Below are 19852 nucleotides of genomic sequence, written 5' to 3'. Positions count from 1 at the left end.
AATACAGGAAAACTGCCCGAATAATCAATGAAAGAATTGTTGGAGAGAACCCTGATAACCAAGGATAGAAAGTGGAGACACACAGAGACTGGTAGGAGGGGCAGAGGCACTAAAGGGCTGGCCCAGTGTCCACAGACAATAACTAAAGTCCTCGAGTCTCAGCTGTGGGTGGTTGCCACTGGAACTCTGGGGTCTAATCCCTAAGTTTGCTCCCCGCCCCCCCCAGCACAGAACTGAGAAGGGTACCCACAAAACATTGGCTGTGAAAAGCAGTGCGGTTTTGTCTGCCAAGGAGAGAGAGCTGGAAATACAGGCACCCTCTTAAAGGGCCAATGCACAAAATTCCTGTGGAGACACTCACCTTGTGCTTTGGTGGAGGGAGGGCAGAGTGGACTGGGAGCTGTATGTGCAGAAGCCAGGATCAGAGGCTCTGGGGTTGGAACTCAGACGGCAGACACACTGGTTTCCTGTGCCAAGTAATTCCCTTACATTGTGTTCATCTTTCTCAAGTAGACATTTGACTGGGGGGATGACAGTTGACCCACCATATTGGAAAACACATTGTCCCACATTGCAGTTTCTGAGGCCCATTAAGAGACTGAGAATAACAATTACCTCCAGACAGAAGCAATTGCCCCACCCTGTTGAATAAAACTCCTGCCACACTTGTGGATGATTGCCTGAGGGCTATTCAACAGATCCTATCAGTCTGTAGGCAGAGACAGTCTCTGGAGGCTTTGAGTCTTTGCCTGATCTAGTCAGAAACAGCCCTAAAAATATACATGCATCTTTACTTCAAACTCACACTCTTTGTAAAGGACCTATATGATAACCCATGCTGTTATATTATAGTAAGCAACCATCCTTTAGAATGTTATTTCCATTTTTTTGTCCTACTTCAGTGAACATTGTACATAAATAATACATCCAGCCCTGGTTTGGCTCAGTAAATAGAGCCTGGGCCTTCGGACTGAAGCATCCTGGTTGATTTCAGGGCAAGGACACATGCCCTGGTTGCGGGCTTAATCCCCAGTAGGGATCGTGTATGAGGCAGCCAATCAATGACTCTCTTATCATTGATGGTTCTAGCTCTCCCTCTCTCTTCTTAAATCAATAAAAATGTATTTTTAAAAATAATAATACATCTGGGTGATTCAGGGTGTTTTATAACGGTTTCCGTTTTACTGCTCTAACAGCATCCCAAGGAAGGGCTCCTCTCGCCATCCTTGTCAGGCCTGGGAGCTGGAATTCTTTTAACCAGATGGTTTGTGTTGTCTGGCGGCTGGAGCAGAAGTGGCGCGAGGGGGGGTGGGGGGGAGCTTGCTCCTCCTCCTTCCTGAATGGGGACTGAGCGGTGGGGCTCCGGGGCTGCAGGAGGGATGGGTTGGCGTTTACAGCTGCCCGTCGCCGAGCCAGTTCCCGGGACCCCGCTCAGGTGTCCAGCTCAGGTGTCCTGCTCCCGGGCCGGTGGCCAGAGGGGAGGCGGCTGCAGCCCCCTCGAGTGGGGAGGAGGGAGGGTGCGGCAGAGGCGGACCCGCGGCAGCGGCCGGAGGCCTGGCCCTTGCGGTACAATCTTCCCGGCGAGTCCCGGGGAAGCGCCGGCGCAGACGGAGAAGGGACTGACTGGCCCTGGGTCGGACACGAACGCAAAGCTCCGCCCACGCCCCAGTGCGCGGCCCCGGCGTCGCAGGGGCCCAGCCACCCCAGGGCACGCTGGGGCGGGGGCGGGGCGAGCGCCGTGGGGGCGGGGCCAGGCGCAGGGCGCCGGCGCACTCGGCTGGCGGGGGCGGGGCCCGGGGTCCGGAGGGCGCGGAGGGCTGAGGAGCGGGGCACCCGCGTTCGCGGGCCGGGGACCAGGCCGCCATGGCGCCGCCTCCGCAGGCCCGGGTCCTGCGCTGCTGCCGCTGTCGCCTGTTCCAGGCGCACCAGGTGAGGGCGGCCTCCCCGCCCCGGGCCCCGGGACCTCCCGCGCCCGCCCGGCCCCTCCCGCCACGCGCCGTCCCGCGCGGTGCCCGTGGACCGGGACCGGCGATGGCGGTGATCTTGTCGCTTCTCCATGACGCCGCCCGGGCTTTGGGGTTTGCTTGTAAGGTTCATAGAAACCGGGGATGACGGTTTCGGCGGAGACGGCTCCATACAGAGCCTAACCCAGGTGGCTCTTTCCTGTGTGAATCGGGAGCGGGCGGTGCCACACTGAGGTGCCGGGCGCCCCGCCCCCTGTGCCCGCCGGGGCGCCTCCTCCTGTGCCCGCTGCCCCCCCCCCGTGCCCGCCGGGGCGCCTCCCCCTGTGCCCGCTGCCCCCCCCCTGTGCCCGCCGGGGCGCCTCCTCCTGTGCCCGCTGCTCCCCCCCCCGTGCCCGCCGGGGCGCCTCCCCCTGTGCCCGCCGCCCCCCCCCTGGGCCCGCCGGGCCGCCTCCTCCTGTGCCCGCTGCTCCCCCCCCCGTGCCCGCCGGGGCGCCTCCCCCTGTGCCCGCTCCCCCCCCCCCGTGCCCGCCGGGGCGCCTCCCCCTGTGCCCGCCGGGGCGCCCCGCCCCCCGTGCCCGCCGGGGCGCCTCCCCCTGTGCCCGGCGGCCTTTCCTGTGCCCACCCTCTGCTAATCCACCCTTCTCTGAAAAAGGATAGCATCAAACTTTAGGGCTCAGAAACTTTTTCATTTGTTGAAAGTAAATGGGAATCATTTCCACTAAAATGTTTTTCACATGTACTGTATGTAGTACATGCTCTGGTGGACCCGTTCAACTCTGAAAAGTGATTTGAAACCAAAGGGGAAAGAAAACCAACTGATTATATCATTATAAATAATGGTAGTTTTCTTTTTTTCTCCTTTCCAGTTTTCATACCTTTTGTCTTAAAATTCCACTGGTTAAACACCCAGGGGCAATTGGTAAACAATAGTGGGGAGCCCTGCCAGTGTTTCCCAAACTTTTGACATATGTGCACCCCTTCTATAATTTTCGTAACGCTGAGTACCCCTCGTACTCATGAGGACGTAGAATTAGGCGCAGCTAAGCACGGTGCAGTGCATATCCCCGCCAAACTCCGATGCAATGCGTACACCCACCAAACGCTTCCTGTACCCCTGGGGGTATGAGTACACTTTGAGAAACACTTAGAATCTAGACTAAGTTTTCATATGTGTGTTGGTTTGTTTTTTATTTTTTTCCATTGACCTTTTAAAATTAGTTTTTTGGTCCACTCCACCTGTTTTGAATAATTACTTAAGCTATATATATTTCTGAAATTTCATTGTAGATGAAAAAGAGTCTCAAATGGACGTGCAAAGCTTGTGGAGAGAAGCAGTCATTTTTACGGGTGAGTCCCAGGAGGCGGCATCTCCCCATGCGGGGGACGGTCCCGTCAGTACAGCTGGAGCCCGGCCCGAGGCCGGTTCTCTCAGGAAGTGGGAGGAATGGAGCAGCGGCCTGAAAGGTACCTTCAGGTGTTGACTCACTCAGCAAGTATTTGTTGAATACCTTTTGGTGTCAGCCACAGGAAGGGCAGCTCTCGCCCTCACAGATCTGCTCATGTGAAAGGAAAGAGAAACTACTGAACACACAGGCACACACAGGCACATGCATGTGGTTTGAAACTAGACTGGGCACAGTGCAAGGAAAGTGAGAGCATAGGCTCACTGGCAGTGGGCAGACGGGTTGGTGGTTCCGGGTGGGAGTATGGGAGCTGGTGGGCCCAGGAAGTGGAGGCGGGCGGGATGCCAGGCTAGTGAGGGTGTGCACTGAAGTGACCGCATTCTAAGTGCTTTTACCTAACCCACTTTTTCTTTTTTATTTTAATATGTATTTTTGTGGATTTCAGAGAGGAAGGGAGAGGGGAGAGAGAGAGATACATCAATGATGAGCAAGAATCATTGACTAGCTGCCTCCTGCATGATCCCCACGGGATTGAGCCCGCAACCTGGGCATGTGCCCTGACCAGGAATCGGATAGTGAGTGACTCAACCACTGAGCCACACCAGCTGGGCTAGCCTGGTTTTTTCAAGTCCATGTCTATTGACCCATCCAATCTCTTCAGCACCACTAACTGCCCTGCATTCGCTCCTCACTAAGCCACATTCGCCTGCATCAGCCCCGGATGCCACTGCTCCAGCCCCATGTCATCGCTCCTTCAGCATGGGAACTTTTCTTTCTGACTTGGAAACAATCCAGACCTGCTCCCCTCCCAGGCCTCTGTGCTCAGTTGGGGCTTCACCTAGCTCTTCTCATTATCCTGATCAGAAATTCCCTCAAAGGGCGCTCACGTGAGCATCGTCCATCGAAGACCGTTAAGTCCCATGAGAGCAGAGGCCTTATGCACAACTGTGTACTCTCGGCTCCCAGCACAGGGCCTGCTGCGTGGGAAGTGCTCAGTGAGTGCTTGCTGAGTGACTGAGTGACCAATCTCCCATCATGGGCATTTCCGTTGCTATTAGTTCTTATTGTTGTGGACAACTTAGCAGTGAAGCTTCTTACAAATACCTCTCTCTTCACTTGATCAATTATTTCCTTAGGGCATAATCCAGAAGCTAAATTTCTGTTTCAGAGGGCATCTTTCAACCAAGGGTTTTCAGTTGAGAAAAGGAAGGGAGGGAGGGAGGGAGGGAGGGAAAGAGAAAGAAAGAAAAGAAAAGAAAGAAAGAAAGAAAGAAAGAAAGAAAGAAAGAAAGAAAGAAAGAAAGAAAGAAAGAAAGAAAGAAAGACATTTGTAAGGCACTTCATCCTTGACTGTTTGAGGAACATGTTCCAAAAATTGAAAAGCTGCTGACAATGCAGGCACCATCTTTCCTCTCTTCTCCCTGCCTCCTCTCCTTCCCTGCCTCTCCCACACACAGATCACCCTCCTCTCAGATGACAGCACGCTGTTCCCCGCCCGCTGGAATAGCAGAGTCCCAGTTACCAACTCCTGGGAGAAGTGATCTGATTGGTGCTGTTGACTCAGCTGTCCCCCTCTGGCCAGTCAGCTGGGGAAGGGTGGGGCGGGGACATCAGTCAGCTAGGGTAGGTGCTGAGGCCCACTCTGAAATGGGCCTCAGAGGCGGGGCTGGCTTAGGAGCTACAGACACCCACAGAGTGCCTGCTGCTTGTTAGGTGTCGGCTTGTGCTTCTGAGTTCTCCCTGAGGAGGCTTTGTGGTCCTCGCACCATCTCCATGCATATGCAGTGGGTCTGACCTGTTGGCTAGACCACAGTAACATGGACGCCAAGATTCAGTACAGATGGAGGCTGAGAGGGACATGAGCCTGGAGGAGCTGTCTCCCCTGCGCAACCCCCCAGGCTTTCAGGGGCCAGCGTGGGAGGGCTCACATCCCACTGGAAAGAACCTTTGTCATGGCCGCACATGACTGCAGGGACGACTGGGAAGTGGAGTCCAGTTTGTGCCTAGATAAGGGGAAAATGCATTTCAGTGTCAGCCAGTGGTCTCTGCCATTCAGGAGAGCATATGCAGTACTGGTTTTGCCAGATGTGGGTTACATTCTTTTTAAACTTTACCATTCCCCCTCTAGTTCCCCTCCTTTCACTCCCACTTGAACTTGGGCCAAAAGGGATTTCACTCTGGACCAGTCCACTAACATGCCCATCAAAGTGTTGCTAACAACAATAGGTAGTGCTCAGTCCTCAACTGGCCTGACTGGGTGGTGGCATCTGTCAGTTTGTCACTTCCTCCTCCTGGAAACAATGTCTTTGCTTGGGTTCTAGTCATCTTGCTCCTGGGTTTCCTGTTTACCTGGCTGTTTCTTTCAATCCTCTGCTAGTTTTTCCCAGCGCCCCAGCTTCTACACCTCACCAAAGCCTACTTTTCCCACAATCATCCCCATCTCTTTCTTAGATTTTATTTTTTTATTATTTCTTTTTTCTTTTTAAATATTGTATTAATTTCAGGTAGTGGTTAGACATATTAAAAGGTGATCCCCCCTAATAAGTCTAGTACCCACCCAGCATCATACAGAGTTATTACAATACTAGAGGCCTGGTGAACAAAATTTGTGCATGAGGGGGGGAGGGTCCCTCAGCCCAGCCTGCACCCTCTCCAATCTGGGATGGCCGACTGCCCGCTTAGGCCCACCGGGATCATGTTGAAACGGGCAGTTGGACATCCCTCTCACAATCCAGGACTGCTGGCTCCAACTACTTGCCTGCCTGCCTTCCTGATTGTCCCTAACCGCTTCTGCCTGCCAGCCTGATCACCCTCTAACCCACATGTGTCAAACACAAGGCCCGCGGGCCAAATCCGTCCCGCCAGGCCTTGCAATGTGGCCCGCACCGCGCTGTCATCACTGCACTCCGCTGCGTTTCCATCACAATGACAGTTTATGATTGTTCAGTAAACCATTCGGCCCACGATTTAGGCTGGATTTTAGATTTTGGCCCCTTCTCTGATTGAGTTCGACACCCCTACTCTAACCACTTCCATGACAGCCTGATTGATGTCTAGCTGCTCCCCTGCCAGCCTGTTTGCCCCCAACTTTCCTCCTCTGCTGGCCTGGTCACCCTTAACTGCCCTCTCCTACAGGCCTTGTCATCCTTAACTGCCCTCCCCTGCAGGCCTGGGTCCCTCCCAACCTCCTCCCCTTCAGGCTTGGTCCCTCTCAACTTCCCTCCCTTGCAGGCCTGGCCCCTCCCAGCTGTCCTCCCCTGCTGGCCATCTTGTGGTGGCCATCTGTGTCCATATGGTGGCAGCCATCTTGTGTGTTGGAGTGATGGTCAATCTGCATATTACTCTTATTAGATAGGATAGAGACCTGGTGCATGGGTGGAGGCCAACTGGTTTGCCCTGAAGGGTGTCCTGGATCAGGGTGTGGAGTGGCCTGGGCAAGGGGCCTGTGGTGGTTTGCAGGCCAGCCAAACGGAGGCCCTGGTATCGGGTTTATTTGTCTTCTACAATTGAAACTTTGTAGCCTGAAGCAGAGCCAAGCCTCCTGCTTGCTCTGTGGAGGCAGCCATTTCTTTTTCTTTTTTTTTAAATATATTTTATTGATTTATTACAGAGAGGAAGGGAGAGAGATAGTTAGAAACATCGATAAGAGAGAAACATCAATCAGCTGCCTCCTACACACCTCCTCCTGGGGATGTGCCTGCAACCAAGTACATGCCCTTGACCGGAATCGAACCTGGGACCCTTCAGTCTGCAGGCTGACGCTCTATCCACTGAGCCAAACCGGTTTCGGTTTCGGCGAGGCAGTCATTTCTGTTGGAATTTATGTATTTTATACAATTGAAACTTTGTAGCCTAGAGTGAAGGCCTGAGCCAGCCAGGGCTGCAGAAGCTTGGCTTCCTTCATCACCCAGGGAAACCCTAGCCTCCTGCTCTTTCGGCTCAGTGGCTGCCACCATTTCTGTTGGAATTTATTTACTTTCTATAATTGAAACTTTGTACCCTTGAGTGGAGGCCTTGGCCAGCCAAAGTATGCGGAAAGCTTGGCTTCCTCCATTGCCTGGGAAACCCAAGCCTCCCTCCTGCTCTCTGTGGCTGCAGCCATCTTGGTTGTGGTTAATTTGCATACTTGCTCTGATTGGCTGGTGGGCATGGCTTGTGGGTATAGCGGAGTGGTGATTAATTTGCATATTACTCTTTTATTAGATGGGAGGATTATTGACTAGGCTGTACTTTATATCCCTGTGACTGTTTTGTAGCATCCAATTTGTACTTAATCCCTTCACCTTTTTCAACCCTCTCTCAAACCCCCTTCCATCTGGCAACTATCAGTTTGTTCTCTGTATCTATGAGTTTGTTTCTGTTTTGTTTGTTCATTTATTTTGTTTTCTTTGATTTGACATAGAAGTGAAATCATATATATTTGTCTTTCTCTGTCTGACCTGACCATTTCACTGAGCACAATATCATCTAGGTCCATCCACGTCTTTGCACATAAAAGGTGTTCAATAAACATGTATTGAACAAAGGAGTGACTGCTAAATGAAAAAGAAGTATCATTTTAATTGGTATTCCTTTGATTCTCAGTGAGGGGAATCATTTCATGTTTATCAGCAACTTGTGTAACTTCTCTTATGTTCATTAACCATCTTGTGTGGGGTTTGGGATCGAGTTCAGTTTGGCTATGTAAGTTTGGGGTACTAGTGAGCAGCCACATAGACTGAAACTATTTGTTGCCTGAAACTGTGGGTTTGTAAATCACTCCAGAGCCCAGCTACAATATTTTAAATGCACTGATGAGACGACAAGAAAGTGAATAACTATCAGGGGTCAAAAATGAAGCAAAAGTCAAATTCCAGAATAAGCAGTCAGTCACAGAGCTTCAGGCATGTGGGAGTACAGCTTTCCCCCCTAAGGTGCCTCTCAGTCCTGTCAACACTTTTTAAAATTAATATTTTTGTGTGTCTATTTGTTTCTCAGGCTTACGGTGAGGGCTCTGGTGCTGACTGTAGGCGTCATGTCCAAAAATTAAACCTGCTGCAGGGCCAGCTCTCAGAGATGTCACCCAGGTAGGTGGTTTGAGGGCGGGGCTGTCTTGCCCTGTTTTCCCTGGAGGGGCTCATGGAGATCTGTGTGGAGAAATCCCTGAGATTTCAGTCTTTCGATGCATCAGTTAGACACCCCGCACAATCTTCCCGCTGAAAACAAATCAGTTTGGAGACCAGGCGCTTTCAGCATGGCATGGCCTAACATGCTGATGCGGGCGTTTTTAAATCCAGCTGCCTGTTTTTAAATCCTCATCCACGGCTACGTTTATTGGTTTTAGAGAAAGAGGGAGGGAGAGAGAAACATTGATTGGTTGCCTCACATACACACCCCGACCGGGATCAGACCTGCAACCTGGGTATGTGCCCAATCTACGAATCGAACCCACAACCTTTCGGTGTTTGGAATGACATTCTAACCATCTGAGCCACCTGGTAGGACCCAGAGATAATCTTTTTTTTCCAGTGATAATATTTTAAATGCACTGATGAGATGACCAGAAAGTAAAAAACTATCGGAGGTCAAAAAGGAACCAAAAGCCGCCGAAACCAGTTTGGCTCAGTGGATAGAGCATCTGTCTGTGGACTGAAAGGTCCTGGGTTCGATTCCAGTCAAGGGCATGTACATTGGTTGTGGGCACATCCCCAGTAGGGGGTGTGCAGGAGGCAGCTGGTCGATGTTTCTCTCTCATCAACATTTCTAACTCTCTATCCCTCTCCCTTCCTCTCTGTGGAAAATCAATAAAATATATTTTAAAAAAGGAAAAAAAAGGAGCCAAAAGCCGAGTTCCAGAGAATAAGCCCCTGGCTGCAAGGCGAAGGGAGTCCGCGGCCCTGGAGCGCCCCGAGAGGCTGGGGTGTCCAGAAAACAGACAGAGCCTGCTGCTCGCTCTGTGGGAGGTCCGCAGGACACCACCACATAAAGCTGCGTCCCCCACACCCACGCCCTCAGCATTCAGTAACTAGAAATGCACTCCGCTGCAGCAGAAGCCCGCCTGGGTTGGCCTTGGCACTGGCCGAAGAGGGCGTATTGCTCCGGGATTTTATAAGTACAGGAAGCTGCCACATGTCTTCTCAGCCTTCTCCGTATGTGAAAAGCCTCAAGCTGAGACTTTTTTTTCAAACTGTCAGGAAGCAGAGGTAAATGCAGCTCCCCTCTGGAGCGACACATTTCAATCCCCTCAGATAGCATTCCAAAGAGTATGTATGTACTCACAGTCATTAAACACTCAAGGAAGCATGTCCTCTGAGCAAAAAAAAAAAAAAAAAAAAAGCAAAGCAAAAGACAGACTTCAGAATTTATAATGTAAGTTTACTATATTTCATTAAATAAAAGGGAAGGTTGGTGATAGGAGCAAGAATCTTTAAGAATAATTGAGTTGTTTTGAAAAGAGAACCAAAAGTAGTTTGTAGAAATGGAAAGTATTAGATTAAGTGCAGCTGAAGACAGAAATGGAAGATAAAACCAAAGAAATTATTCAAGAAGATAAAAAGGTGAAATATATGAGTTGAGAGCCACAGAGGATACAGAGAAGAGTTATTGTAAGAATAAAAAAATTGGGCAAATGCAATATTTGCAGAGAGAAGAGCCATTTTCTGGAATCAAAGGTATTCATTAGATCCAGGAAACAGTACATCCCAAACTGGAACAAGACATTGTGGATGTAGGGAATGCTAATGGACCTATACAACAGCCACTAGAGCTAAGAACTTAATTTAGCAAAATCACAAGGACACGGCAACAACATACAAAATTTAATCTTATACAAATGCAGTGAACCATTGGAAAATTATTGTTAAGATCAAATATTATAATAGCATCAATAAATGAAATACATATAGACATAATAATAAATGTAAAATCTGTTCAATAAAAACTATAAGACATTGCTAAGAGAAATAAAAGAGGATCTAAATTAACAAAAGATGTAATATGTTCATAGATTGGAAAATTCAATATCATTAAGAGGAAAGTTCATCCTAAATTGATCTTAGAGTAAACCTAATCTCAATCAAAATTCAAGCAGCCTTTGTTTTTTTGTAGAAATTGACAAACTGATCTTAAAATTTATATATATCTGCACAGGACCTTGAATTGTTGAAACAGATTTGATAAGAAGATTGTTGGAATACTTCTACAACCTGATTTCAAGATTTACTATAACAAGAATCAAGATATTGGTGAAGGGCTAGACACACAGATATCTCAGAAAGTGAATGAGTAAACATTGTAGTATATTCATTACAGTGGAATACTGCTCGGCAACAACAACTTGGGCAAATCCCAAAACACTGAGAAGTGAAAGAAGCCAGACACAAAGACCACATACTGTGGGGTCAGCCATTTTCTGAGGAGGGGATTGCCTGCAAAGTCAGAAGGGAACTTTATTGGATGAGGAAAATCTTATTTATTTTTTTAATATATTTTTATTGATTTCAGAGAGGAAGGGAGAGAGAGAATAATAAGAGAGGACCATCGATTGGTCACCTGGATGCCCAACAATGGGAATTAAGCCTGCAACCCGGGCATGTGCCCTTGACTGAAATCAAACCCAGGATCCTACAGTCCATAGGCCGATTCAATCCACTGAGCCAAACCTGGTAGGGCGGGTGATGAAAATTTTCTATGCCTTGTCAATTATATCTTAATACAGTTTTTTTTTTCAATATCTTGATTGGGGTGATAGTTTCAAAAGTATACTTTCTCAAAACTTAGTAACTGTACACAGAAATGGGTGCATTTTAGTGTATATTAATTGTCCTATATAATAAAAGAGTAATAGCAAATTGACCGTCACTCCAACACAAGATGGCTGCCACAAGATGGCCAGCAGAGGAGGGCAGTTGGAAGGGATCAGCCAAGCAGGGGAGGGCAGTTGGGTGGGACCAGGCCTGCAGGGGAAGGCAGTTGGGAGGGACCAGGCCTGCAAAGGAGGGCAGTTCAGGGTGATCAAGCCTGCAGGGAAGGCCAGTTAGGGGTGATCAGGCTGGCAGAGAAGGGAAATTGGTGGGGACCCATGCCTGCAGGGGAGAGCAGTTAGGGGGGACCTTGCCTGCAGGGGAGAGCAGTTGGGGAGGACCAGGCCTGCAGGGGAGGGCACTTAGGGGTGTCCAGGCCTGCAGGGGAGGGAGAGCACTTAGGGGTATCCAGGCCTTCAGGGGAGGGCAGTTAGGGGTGACCAGGCCAGCAGGGGAGGGAAGTTAGGGGCAATCAGGCTGGCAGGGGAGCAGTTAGGCATTAATCAGGCTGGCAGGGGAGTAGTTAGGGGGTGATCAGGCTGACAGGCAGAAGCGGTTAGGGGCAATCAGGAAGGCAGGCAAGCAAGCAGTTGGGAGCCAGCAGTCCTGGATTGCTAGATGTCCCAGACTGGAGAGGGTGCAGGCTGGGCTGAGGGACACATACCCTGTGCATGAATTTGGTGTACTGGACCTCTATACATTAATTAGGTAATTTTAAAAGTTAAGGAAAAATATGTCCTTAGACACAACATAATAAAATTGGAGAACACAGAAGACCAAAGGAAGTGCTGGAAAGCAGCTGAAGAGAAACAAGATCACCTATAAAGGAACACTAGGCACCCAAGTTCTCAGTGGTAACACTGGAAGCAAAAAGACAGGCCAGCCGAAACCGGTTTGGCTCAGTGGATAGAGCGTCAGCCTGCAGACTGAAGAGTCCCGGGTCTGATTCCGGTCAAGGGCACGTACCTTGGTTGCGGGCACATACCCAGTAGGGGGTGTGCAAGAGGCAGCTGATTGATGACTCTCTCTCATCAATGTTTCTAACAATCTCTTCCTCTCTGTAAAAAATCAATAAAATATATATTTTCAAAGAAGACAGGTCAGAATCCCTGGACTGCTGAGCACTGTCCTTTAGTTGATGAAGTTGTGTTCTGGAATCATAGGAAGGTGAGCAGAGTTTTGGTTGACAGCTGGCAGGAACCGCTCAAAGGAAGGCTGGCATAGCGACCATGAGCACAGCAGGAGTTCCATGCCTCATCTCATTTCATAATCACCCTGAGGGTCATCGGCTTTTTACAGATGAACAATCTGAAGTAGAGGTGCCCTCACTTGGTAGAGTTTGTGGTTCTCGAAATTCCCTAGAGAGTTCCGATCCAGTCGTACAACAGCTTGTCTGACATGGATGGATGTGCCTCCTGCCCTCGTACAGTCAAGGTTGCCACTGGACAGCAGCCCCACTCAAGGCTCCTCACTCTCTCTGTGAGAGGCCTGGTGTGCGTGGAGGTCTTCTGTGGCCCGTTGAGCTCAGATGCCTTCTCTGTGGAGTGGCTGAGATCACACATTGGTGCACTCGCATGCCCATGTGAGGGGCACATCTCCATTGCCGGGGAAGGGACTCTGTGCCACAGGAGTTCCGAGGACTTTGGTCTCTGTTTCCCAGGCCCTGGATGGGGCATGTGCATACATGCCTCATTTATCTTCACAGTCACCTGTGCAGTGTTACCCCATTTTGGATGAGCAAACAGTAATGAACCCAAAGTCACACCATGATAATGACAGCCAGTCATTGGCAAAGCCAGGATGCAAACTGGTCTCTGGGTTAAGTGTTACCCCCTCTATGTCACTTTTCCTGCTGATGGCGGGCTCAGCCAGCCTACCTCCCAGGAAGAAGTGGTCCTTTTACTCGGGCCTTGTGAACTGCTAGGAGGTGACTGAGTCACCTCAGAATAACAGTAAGACACTACGGTCCCTCTCGAAGTCTGGGCCTCCTTGTCAGGTCCTTGCATCTTCCTGTCCTTCAGCTTCCTGTCATCTTACACAGGTATCTGCACTATCTTTCCCTAAGGTCTCTGCGAGAACCCATAAACGCTGACGAGGAAAACACGGAAAACGCGGGTTCTGCGCAGGCCGAGCATGTGCGTCTGCAGGTAAGCCAGCAGCGCCTGGGGTTCCTTTTCTCTATTCCTCAGTCACTTGTTCTGTAAATGCCTGCTGATGCAACTGAATGGCAGGCACTTGGCTTAAAGCTACAGGGAACACAAAAATGAATAAACCTGCCCCCTTTGTAAGGGAGACCCCGCTCTGTATACAAATAATTACAACACTCTTTCCTCTGCTTGAAGAGCTCCTCTGAATTTAGCTTGAACTTCACTCCCTGTGCCTCTCCCCGCCCCACATCCCTCGTGCTCGGGGCACACTGGGGAGAGAAAGGACAGGATGCTGTGGTGAAGAACCTGAGGTTCTGAGTTCCTGCTCTCCAGCCTGAGCTCTCAGTGGGGCTCACATCCTGTTCTGTCTGTGCCTGTAAAGTAGGTGCTCAAATGGGTGAGCTTGAGTGATGGATAGGGTGACGCCATGATATAGCCAAGGTGCCATGGTAGGTGGAGTGCTATGTCCTGTCAAGGACAGGAGTGGGGGCAGCTGTCACACAGACAAACTCCCTGCCTACCTACGGACAGAACCCTGCCTCTGCTCACGGAATCGCCTGGCAACATGCTCTCCCCACAACATTCTGACAATTTTATCATAAACAGAGAAACCAGCCTTGAACACACCACTTCAACACAGCAGTTCTTGCATTTTTGGGTCTCCATTTCCAGTTTTGTCCACTTGGCCTTAATTTTATATCGTTCATATCATAACATTGTTTGCATCCTGGAGTTTTCACTTGTCATTCTATGTTGCTATAATTTTAAGTGCTTTTCATTTTTAAAAAGTAACCTACAGGAGATAATGGATGTGCCAATATTTATTCCTTTATTGGGCATTTGGGTTGCTTCCAAGCTTTCGCTGGTATAAATGCAGCTCCTGGGCCAGGGAGCATGGAGCTTGCCAAGGTCTTGCTGCGTGGTGCCTTGCAGCTTCTGATGTGTGTGTTGCTGTGCAGTCCCCAGTGGTGTCCCCACATGGGTACCTGTACTAGCTCACTTGGTGCGGATCACCTAGACTGCCCTCGTTCAGGGAAGAATTGGCTTCATGAGGGCGGATAGAAACCAAGATGGCAGCATAAGGTAAACACCTAAATGTAGCCTACCACAACAATTTAAAAACTGCAACTGGAAAACAGAGCGGACGTCGTCCAGAACCACCAGAAAGCTGGCTGAGTGGAGGATCTACAACTAGGAAAAAAAACAGGGAGGGACGCTGAGCCTCAGGAGCTGTGGAGGTGCGGAGATCCGTGAGTGTGGAAAAGGCGGGCAGCCGAATACACTGCTGGCTTGCTTGCAGTGTGAGGAGAGGTGGGCAGAAAACTCTCAGCTAGCTTTCTCGTTCGGGAGGAAAACAAAACCTCCTGATTGCACTGAGGTCCAGCTCGGTCAGGGGGAATGTTGGACTCTGAGGTGCGTGTGGCCAGCAGCCATTGCCACGGGACTCGGAGAATAGGACCCTCTTGGGGTGGGAGAGGCTGATGGGAAACCAAAGCTTGTCTGCACCACCCTGAGCCTCTGCCCCATCCAAGCTGAGCATAAGCACAGAAGCCCTCCTAGTGGAGACACTGCTGATCCTCATAGCCAATTGGCTTGGAGATCAACTCTCCCCAGTGATACCAACAACAAGCAAGGCTTAATTACAACAAGCTGCACATACAGCCCACAAAGGGCTGCACCAAGAGGGTCCACCACAGGTAACGGGAGGCTGAGCTACTGGGCCCTGCTAGGACACCTAATAAACAAAGCAACTCCATCAACTTAGGGAAGCAGCTAAAATGCAGAGACAAAGAGGCAGGCCTCAACTGAAGGAAATGGAGGAAAGCAAAAGACTGGATATAGAGTTCAAAACCACAGTTATAAGGTTCTTCAAGAATTTCCTAGAAAAAACCGATAAATTAAATGAGACCCTCAAGGATATGAAAAGGGATCAACTAGAAATTAAGCATACACTGACTGAATAAAAAATATTATACAGATACCTAAAAGCAGACTAGAGAATTACAAGAACCAAGATTTTTTTTTTTTTTTTTTTGCAAATTCAAAGATTTTGAATACCAAGAAGCAGAAAACACTCCTCCAGAAAAGCAAAAAGCAAAAAGCAAATACAATACAAAAAATTGAAAAGAGTCTAAGAAGCCTCTGGGACATCCTCAAGCATACAACATAAGAATTATGGGTGTCCCAGAAGAAAAGAGAGAGCAAGATACTGAAAACCTATTGGTAGAAATAGTGATAGAAAACTTCCCCCACCTGGTGAAAGAAATACACTTACGCCGAAACCGGTTTAGCTCAATGGATAGAGCGTCGGCTTGGAGACTGAAAGGTCCCGGGTTCGATTCCGGTCAAGGGCATGTACCTTGGTTGCGGGCATATCCCCAGTAGGGGGTGTGCAAGAGGCAGCTGATCGATGACTCTCTCTCATCGATGTTTCTAACTCTCTATCTCTCTCCCTTCCTCTCTGTACAAAATCAATAAAAAATATATTTAAAAAAAAAAAAAAAGAAAGAAAGAAATACACTTACAAGTCCAGGAAGCACACAGAACCCCAAACAAAAGGAATCTAAAGAGGACCACACCAAGACACATCATAATTAAAATTCCAAGAGCAAAAGACAAAGAATATTAAAAGCAGCAAGAGAAAAGTAGTTAGTTGCCTATAAGAAAGCACCCATAGGATTGTCAGCTGATTTATCAACAGAAACTATGCAGGCCAGATGGGAGTGGCAAGAAATATTCAAAGTGATGAATAGCAAGAACCTACAACCAAGATTACTCTACCCAGCAAAGCTATCATTCAGAATTGATGTCCAGATAAAGAGCTTCACAGATAAAAAGAAGCTGAAGGAGTTCATCACCGCCAAACTAGAATTATATGAAATGCTGAAAGGTATTCTTTTTTAAAAAATATATATATTGATTGATTTTTTTTTTTTTTTTTTACAGAGAGGAAAGGAGAGGGATAGAGCTAGAAATATCGATGAGAGAGAAACAGCTGCCTCCTGCACACCCCCTATCAGGGGATGTGCCCGCAACCAATGTGCATGTCCTTGACCAGAATCGAACCTGGGACCCTTCAGTCCGCAGACTGACGTTCTGTCCACTGAGCCAAAATGGTTTCGGCTGAAAAGTATTCTTTAAGAAGAGAAAGAAGAAGATAAAGATAAAAATTATGAACAACAAATACGTAACTATCAACAAGTGAATCTAAAAACCAAGGGAATAAAAAATCTGATGAACAGTATTAACTGGTGAATATAAGAGAATCAGGGGCATAGAATGGGAGTGGACTGACAATTCTCGGGGGAAAAGAGTGGGGGGTGTGGGAAGAGACTGAACAAAAATCGTACACCTATGGATGAGGACAGTGTGGGGGGGTGAGGGCAGTGAGTGGGGGGGAACCTGGTGGAAGGGAGCTATAGAGGGAAAAGAGAGGAACAATTGTAATAATCTGAACGATAAAGATTTATTAAATTAAAAAGAAAGAATTGGCTTCATGAGCAGAGCTGGCAATGAAAGTATGGCCAGAGCAGCTGACAGGCCTGTGGCTTCGGCCGAGAGTGGGGCAGACCTGTGTGCAGGTTTCTTCCCCAGGCAGCGTGTGTGCTGAGCGGGGCCTCTCTAGACCCAGGTGCGTCTTACTGGGCTACTGGGCAGGTGCTACTGGGAGGTAGATTTCAGGTCAAAATAAGAACTTTGTAACAATAAGAAGTGGAGCAGAGAAACGGCTGCCTGGGCCATTACTGGGCATGTTACTGGCTGTGGGGCGGAGCTCAGCAGGCCCCAAGGAAGCTCTGCCGGAGGACAGGTTCCTACCTGCACGTGGCATCAGACTCATGGTGATAGGATGTGTTCTCCTTTTAAAGCATAATGTTGTGTGTTTAAATATTTTTATTGCTTTTTGAGAGAGAGAGAGAGAGAGAGAGAGAGAGAGAGAGAGAGAGAGAGATGGGCTGCCTCCTGCACACTGCCTACTGGGGATACAGCCCACAAACCTCAAGTGTGCCCTGACCGGGATTCGAACGAGCAAACCTGTCAGTGCACAACACCCAGCCAACTGAGCCACAGAGGCCAGCGCAGGACTGGATTACTTTCTTTTTTAAATATATTTATATTAAATTCAGAGAGGAAGGGAGAGAAAAACATCAATGATAAGTCATTGATGGGCTGCCTCCTACATGCCCCCTATTGGGGATCGAGCTGGCAACCGGCGCATGTGCCCTGATGGGAATCGAATCAACCTCCTGGTTCATAAGGTGACTTTCAACCACTGAACCACACCGGCCCAGCAGGACTGCATTCATTTTTGTTTTGATAATCCTCACCCGAGGGTATTTCTCCATTGATTTTTAGGGAGAGTGGGAGAGAGAGGGAATGACCGAGAGAAGCGTCGATGTGAGGAGACACACATTGATTGGTTGCCTCCTGCACAAGCCCTGACTATGGTCCAGGCCTGGGAGGAGCCATTACCAGGGAGGTACGTGCCCTTGACCGGAATCGAACCCAAGACCCTTCAGTCCGCAGGCTGACGTTCTATCCAGGCAGGATTGGATTCTTGATAGCACTTCCCCTGCCAGGAGATGGAGCCAGAGCACTGTGTCCTCCATGCAGCCCCAATGGCCAGGTCTAGGGGGACTCTGGGGTCATGTTAGATACCCAGAAGGTCACTGATGGAGGCCATTTCCTCTTCTGGTCCCAGTGACTATTTTAATTGTCATGCTTTGTCTCTGTCTGAAGCACCTCCTCCCTCTGGCCTGTTCGCTTCCCTGCCATGCTCATCCTCAGTGTGACCTCCTGGTCAAGGACATTTTGATGCCTGAGAGGCAGTCAAGGTTGACCAGCAGGGCTTTTCTGAGGACCATTCTTGGTTGTGTGGAGTCCCTTCAGCGGACTGTCCACGCCCTGCCCTGGGCCTCCCCTTCATGAACACAGGTGTGCTCTTGTGCACCGATGCACCCTCCCCCCCGGACCTGCTCTCATTCCTGATGCTGCAAACCTAGCACTCACGGCCCCAGAAAGCAGGTCATGAGAGCCCCGGGGCCCAGGCAGAGAAACTGCTGGGCATCTGGGGTGGCCACCCCAGTATGGACCAAGGCTGGCGCAGAGCACCGGCTCAAAGCCCAGAGGCAGAGGCCAAACTGGTGCTGCCACTCACTGGCTGTGTGGCCCTGATCTCCAAATTATAGACTGCTGTTCGTGGCAGGTGCTCATGTGGCCGCCCCTGGGCTAAACATGTTAACGGAGTTATGTATTGCTCACCACAAGCCTGTGGCTAGTGAAGGCTCTGTGAGTGACTGACTGCAAGTCGGGGCAGGGCGGGCAGTGAGCAGGCCCGCCTCCTCAGTACTGCCTGTCGTGGTGGAACTCGCTTGGCATGCGTCTGGTCCCTGAGGGAAGGGAGGCCAGGCCCCAGCACCACCGTCTCCCCCAGAAGTGCGCTCTGAGCAGCCACTCCCACAGCTTCAGCCCCCTCAGCACGGTTCTGGTTCTGGGCCTTCCTGTCTGCCTAGCCAGGAGCAGGCTGGATGGAGTCCATCGCTTTGCACACAGCTTGCAGGTCTCTCCCCACTCACCCTTCCTCTCAGGCACCCCCCTTCCTGATCCTAAGGTGCCCATGAGACGAGAGCCTGATCACCTGGCTTCCTTTTGGGGAAGCCTGGTCACGGAATTTGGCAGAGGACTTGGAGTGCAGTCAAGGGCATTTACTCGCTGTGCCAATCCCCAGAATCAAAGGCTGTCCCTAGGCTGCAGCTCGAAGACAGCACAGAGCAGAACGGCCAGAAGCCGGAGACAAGAAGCGGCAGTGCACGCTCAGGGTCCTTGCTCTTCCTGCCCCTGATCCTGCCAGACCACTGGCCCTCGTTCTGAACGGAGGACACAGCCTCTCCTGCTTTTGTCTCCGTTGCAGGACCACGCTGGTCCGGCAGGGCCGGCAGGAGAAGGAAGCAGTCGAGAGGATGGGGACGCCAGGCAGCTCCCTGGCCCTTGGAGGGAACCACTACGTCCTGCCCAGCAGGTCAGGGCCACGTCTAAGTGGGAACGATTTCTTCTGCCGCTCGGAACCTCACATGTGGACACAGCACCCCCGACACCCCTGCAGAGGGACCCCAGGCCAGCTGGGGCAGCACAGGCTGAGCAGGGGTCCCCCAGAGCTCAAACTGCAGAAGACAGGGGCCTCAGCAGGACACCCAATCTGCCCCAGCTTCCTTGGGCCTCACACACTGCTACGTCTAGGCCCAGGAGGCCCTTGGGGGAGACCCCTGAGCAGTGGGGTACAGGCCCTCAGGCAGAGGGTGGGCCCTTGGTCAAAGGGGCACATGAGGCCCGAACGGTGCAGCTCTGTGACCTCTTTACCACTGGTGAGGACTTTGATGACGCTGTGAGCTGAGACCAGTGTGCTGTGCAGATGTGTTAAGTACCTAAGCCCTCCTCCCCTAGACCTGTCACTCAAACAGGGTTCCCCGAGGGGCTTTTCATTAGGGCTGGGGAGGATTTATGGGAACTAAGAACCGACAATAAACATGACTTTCAAACGGATCATCTTTTATTGCGACATC

General features: G+C 50.1%; 1 protein-coding gene across 4 annotated transcripts; it reads left to right on the top strand.

The window, feature by feature from the left end:
* Window positions 1-1763: 1763 nt before the first annotated feature.
* On the top strand, window positions 1764-19832 carry LOC118725942 (MRN complex interacting protein). 4 transcript variants are annotated; one of them, XM_036450239.2, is made up of 5 exons: window positions 1764-1929; window positions 3252-3311; window positions 8345-8433; window positions 13214-13295; window positions 19204-19832. In XM_036450239.2, exons 1-5 carry the CDS (start codon window positions 1864-1866, stop codon window positions 19681-19683), a joined length of 777 nt encoding a protein of 258 aa, XP_036306132.1. In that variant the 5' UTR covers window positions 1764-1863; the 3' UTR covers window positions 19684-19832. The 4 variants fall into 4 exon arrangements, with proteins under 4 accessions (XP_036306132.1, XP_045441741.1, XP_036306133.1 ...); XM_045585785.1 differs by having other exon boundaries at window positions 13190-13295; XM_036450240.2 differs by lacking the exon at window positions 13214-13295.
* Window positions 19833-19852: the final 20 nt, after the last annotated feature.

Source organism: Pipistrellus kuhlii, unplaced genomic scaffold (assembly GCF_014108245.1).
Source record: "Pipistrellus kuhlii isolate mPipKuh1 unplaced genomic scaffold, mPipKuh1.p scaffold_m20_p_21, whole genome shotgun sequence".
Taxonomy (NCBI): Eukaryota; Metazoa; Chordata; class Mammalia; order Chiroptera; family Vespertilionidae; genus Pipistrellus; species Pipistrellus kuhlii.
This window is presented reverse-complemented; position numbering and strand designations above follow the sequence as displayed.

Bases quoted from the DNA above. Each gene is read 5' to 3' on its own strand.
- LOC118725942 (XM_045585785.1), top strand. From the start codon at position 1,864: ATGGCGCCGCCTCCGCAGGCCCGGGTCCTGCGCTGCTGCCGCTGTCGC. The intron at 8,434-13,189 runs GTAGGTGGTTTG...CATCTTACACAG, and splicing joins CTCTCAGAGATGTCACCCAG to GTATCTGCACTATCTTTCCC. The intron at 13,296-19,203 runs GTAAGCCAGCAG...TCTCCGTTGCAG, and splicing joins CCGAGCATGTGCGTCTGCAG to GACCACGCTGGTCCGGCAGG.